This window comes from Brachyhypopomus gauderio, chromosome 1 (genome assembly GCF_052324685.1).
Source record: "Brachyhypopomus gauderio isolate BG-103 chromosome 1, BGAUD_0.2, whole genome shotgun sequence".
NCBI classification, from domain to species: domain Eukaryota; kingdom Metazoa; phylum Chordata; class Actinopteri; order Gymnotiformes; family Hypopomidae; genus Brachyhypopomus; species Brachyhypopomus gauderio.
The window spans coordinates 43,070,852-43,074,438 of NC_135211.1; the positions used below are offsets into that span (position 1 = coordinate 43,070,852).

The window sequence follows — 3,587 nt, forward strand, 5'->3', positions numbered from 1 at the left end:
GTCTAAACAACCGAAGGGTTAGAGGCATTTAATCGTGAAGCTTCAGTGATACACACACTGTGCGTTGAATCAGGTCCCCTTATGCATATTCATACAATCCACTCTCCCAGCTTTCATTAAGACTAAAATATCCAACTAATATATTCGATACAATTAAATTATTACAATTAGGCAAATAAGCAGGGGTCTTGCCAAGACCCTGGAATGCAGGGGGTTTGTATGAAGACCTCTGAAGATAAGCATCCATTACCTGAAATTTAAACCAACTAATTAATTAATTAATCAACAACTCATTTAACTGTATCATTGGCTGGCTAATTTTCGTACGTAGCTTGAATGGCTGTTTCGGATTGTCGAAATAAAGCTTAGCGATGCCATCATCAGCACACACAAGAGAAGGCTGGAAACTCACTTTGAATTTCTTTCCAAGTCTGTTTCTGATTTTGTGTTCCAACTCCTGCTTTTGTGTTGGTTAGCAGGGTCACGGTAGGCTTTAAAATACCTTTTGTGACAATACAACAACTTTGAGAAGTTATCATTCAGGATGTTTACAGGGTTCAGCAAGTTGGTTTAGGATGTTTACAAGGTTCCATCATTTCAAAGGCTCATCAAGACAAATGATCAAACACTGAAATGTGTGTAATGTTTGTAGCCCCAATGTAGGACAAATTTACACAAATTTCAGCCATTTCAGTACATTCAGTACATTGTCAGTACATTCAGTACATTGTCAGTACATTCAACACAATGTAAGTACATTTGGTAGCTTCCCTTCCTAGTTAATTGTTTGGCATGTTGGACTGTATCATCTCCACAAAGGGAGCAAATGTTGCGCTGACCTCACACAGGAAGTTCCTCACACAGGAAGTTCCTCTCAGAAGTGATATAGAGACAGGGGCTTATATCTCTTAACCACTCCTTAAAAACCTACTTTCCAGTCTGGTTCCCCAGGCGTGGATGGAGGCTCTGATCGTGTGGTGGTGTTGCGGGGGTCTTCTGGAGCAGCGGGCGGTAGTCCAGGCGTCCGGACGGGTGTGAGCGCAGCAGGCTGAGCACACGGCCCAGCTCGTCCCGGTCGTCACACACCCCGCACAGCTGCAGGACGGCGGCTAGTTCCCGTGAGGACAGGAGACCTGAGCGCGAAGCGTCCAGACGCAGGCAGGCCCGACGGAGGGCACGGCGCTCCCTGTGGAGCTGGAACACACACACACACACACACACACACACACACACACACACACACACACACACACACACACACACACCACACACATACACACACACAAAACATATTAGCACACTTTGTTAATAGGCTAATCAGAAAGGATCTTCTTCCATCAAATCTGGCCAAGAATGTCCTGAACCAGGAGTGCAGGCAACGTTTCACCTTCTTCCTGATCCTGGTGCTGAGGGTCTCCAGAGACACAGTTTCTTCACCCTTGGGGGAATCGCCAGTCTCGCCCTGCGACCGCAGGGCAGCCGCCATGTTGGATCCATACTTCAACGCTTGCTCCTTGGAAGCAAAAGGCCTAAGAAACTCTCTGTAGGAAACTCTGAAAGACAAAAGCAGTGATGTACCACCTGTGTTCATTACAGCCCAGATCCACCCACTTCCCAATTAATTAACAATTAATTATAATTATCTAATGATTAATATTTGCCTTTAATCAAGGCAGTATGCAGCAGAGGAATCACAATCGAGTAATGTGGCCCCAAGAATTACACAGACTGATGGAGTTGGGGTGGGGGGTGATAAATAGTTGACCTTTGCCTTAAAGGGGGTGACAGTTTTGATAGGCAGGTCAGTTTGATACCTGCCGTCATGGTTCAGGTCGAACTTATTCGCCAGGACGTCACAGTCATACTGGCTGAGCTGAACGCAGAGGCTGGTTAAGACCTCGGCGAACTCCTCCCGGCTCACGGAGCCTGTCCCTGCAGTGTCTATACTGCAGAACTCAGCCTGCAGTTCAGCTACGGAGAGCTCCACCTGCAGGGAGAGAGAGAGAGAGAGAGAGAGAGACAGAGAGAGAAAGAGAGAGAGAAAGAAAGATGGAAGAGGAAGAAAGAGTTACAAACTACTGCATCTTATACAGTATTTTGGTGTGGCGTGAGAGAGATAGTGGGTGTGGGAGATAATGCCACAAACTCCACCCTTACTCATCAAACTCCGCCCCTCTAGCCCAAACCCCGCCCCCCAGACTCCACCTTAGACCGCAGAGCGTCCACGAGGATATCAGAGACGTAGCTGAGCGTGTTGGAGAGGCGCATGCGGTCGTTGTCTCCGCGCCTGGGCGGACAGCGCTTGGCGTTGGGGTAGTGGCGGGACGCGGGCGACGGACCAAAATGGCGGATGAAGTGCTGGAAGTCCAAGGTGCCATCCAGGCGGGTGAGCAGAGAGGACCAGACCCGGCGGACCTCACCGCGGGTCACCTCAGGCTGCACGGGAAACCTGACAGCAGGAGGAAGAGGAAGGGATAGAGGGAGAAAAAGAGAGAGAAGGGGGGGTTAATAAAGGTTCCCATTACTGACCCAGACGGAGATGGGTGTCGAGTTAGGGCTCTTCTGAAGGTTCCTTGCTCATGCTGTCTCACGACGTCTCATACCGTGTGTGTGTGTGTGTGTGTGTGTGTGTGTGTGTGTGTGTGTGTGTGTGTGTGTATGGGAGAGTGAGTGAATCCCCCTGCCAGTCTCCATCTCCTCAAACTCCACCCCCCCCCCCCCCCCAACAACACACACCCCCTCTGCCAAGTCTGCGTCTAAGCCGAGACTTGGCAGCCAAACACATGGAAGCAACAGTTTCTCATCACACACACACACACACACACACACACACACACACACAGACAGACACTCGCATAAGCAGTAATCTTAGGGTCTTGGCACCAGCCGTGGGTGAAGAAAGGATAGCACCGTGAGAGAACTCTTACAACATGCATGAACACACACACACACACACACACACGCTCACATGCACACACACAGATGCAGACACTCATGCTGTGAGCAAAGAAAGCATGACAGTGTGGGTGAACAGACACAAGCATAGGAGCCTGAACTACCTGCAAATTAACACATACACACACACACACACACACACACACACACACACACACACACTGCATCATGTCAGTCATGCGGCTGTCCGTCACGCCAACACACTGCGTGCAGCTCGATTCTCCCCGAAGACGGACGCGCACAATATCAGTCCGAGGTGTTTGAAAACTCAACACAAACCCGACCGGATCACAACACCTAGCGGTTCTGGAGCGGTTCTGGAGATGAGACGGTGGCGTTCTGACTGCAGTGGTGCGGGATGTTTGTCCCGCAGGATTGCCGCATGTACCGGTATGCTTCAACACGATCAAAATACGGAGAGACCCTGAGAGGAGACACTGGCTTATTCTCTGACCTAGGAACAAGAGGGGAGGATTAAAAAATGTGTGTGTGTGTGTCTACTGTGGGAATGAATCAAAGAAGCAACAGTTTCCCTCTCCCTTTCTGTGTCTCGTACACACACACACACACACACACACACACACACACACACACACACGCCCTCCTCACTGCGGGAACCAGAGGCGTTGGCA

At 49.7% G+C, this 3,587-nt stretch overlaps 1 protein-coding gene across 2 annotated transcripts in view; it reads right to left on the reverse strand.

The window, feature by feature from the left end:
* LOC143521329 (EF-hand calcium-binding domain-containing protein 6) overlaps nucleotides 1–3,587 on the reverse strand; it is a 26,630-nt gene continuing 23,043 nt past the window's right edge. The window contains exons 15-18 of one of the 2 annotated variants that reach the window (XM_077014102.1): nucleotides 2,206–2,449; nucleotides 1,815–1,987; nucleotides 1,388–1,553; nucleotides 1–1,194 (exon numbers count right to left, since the gene is read on the reverse strand). In XM_077014102.1, the coding sequence (XP_076870217.1) occupies nucleotides 928–1,194; nucleotides 1,388–1,553; nucleotides 1,815–1,987; nucleotides 2,206–2,449 (850 nt within the window). In that variant the 3' untranslated portion in view covers nucleotides 1–927. The remainder of the gene's footprint in view (nucleotides 1,195–1,387; nucleotides 1,554–1,814; nucleotides 1,988–2,205; nucleotides 2,450–3,587) is intronic. The other variant, XM_077014095.1, reaches the window with a different exon arrangement.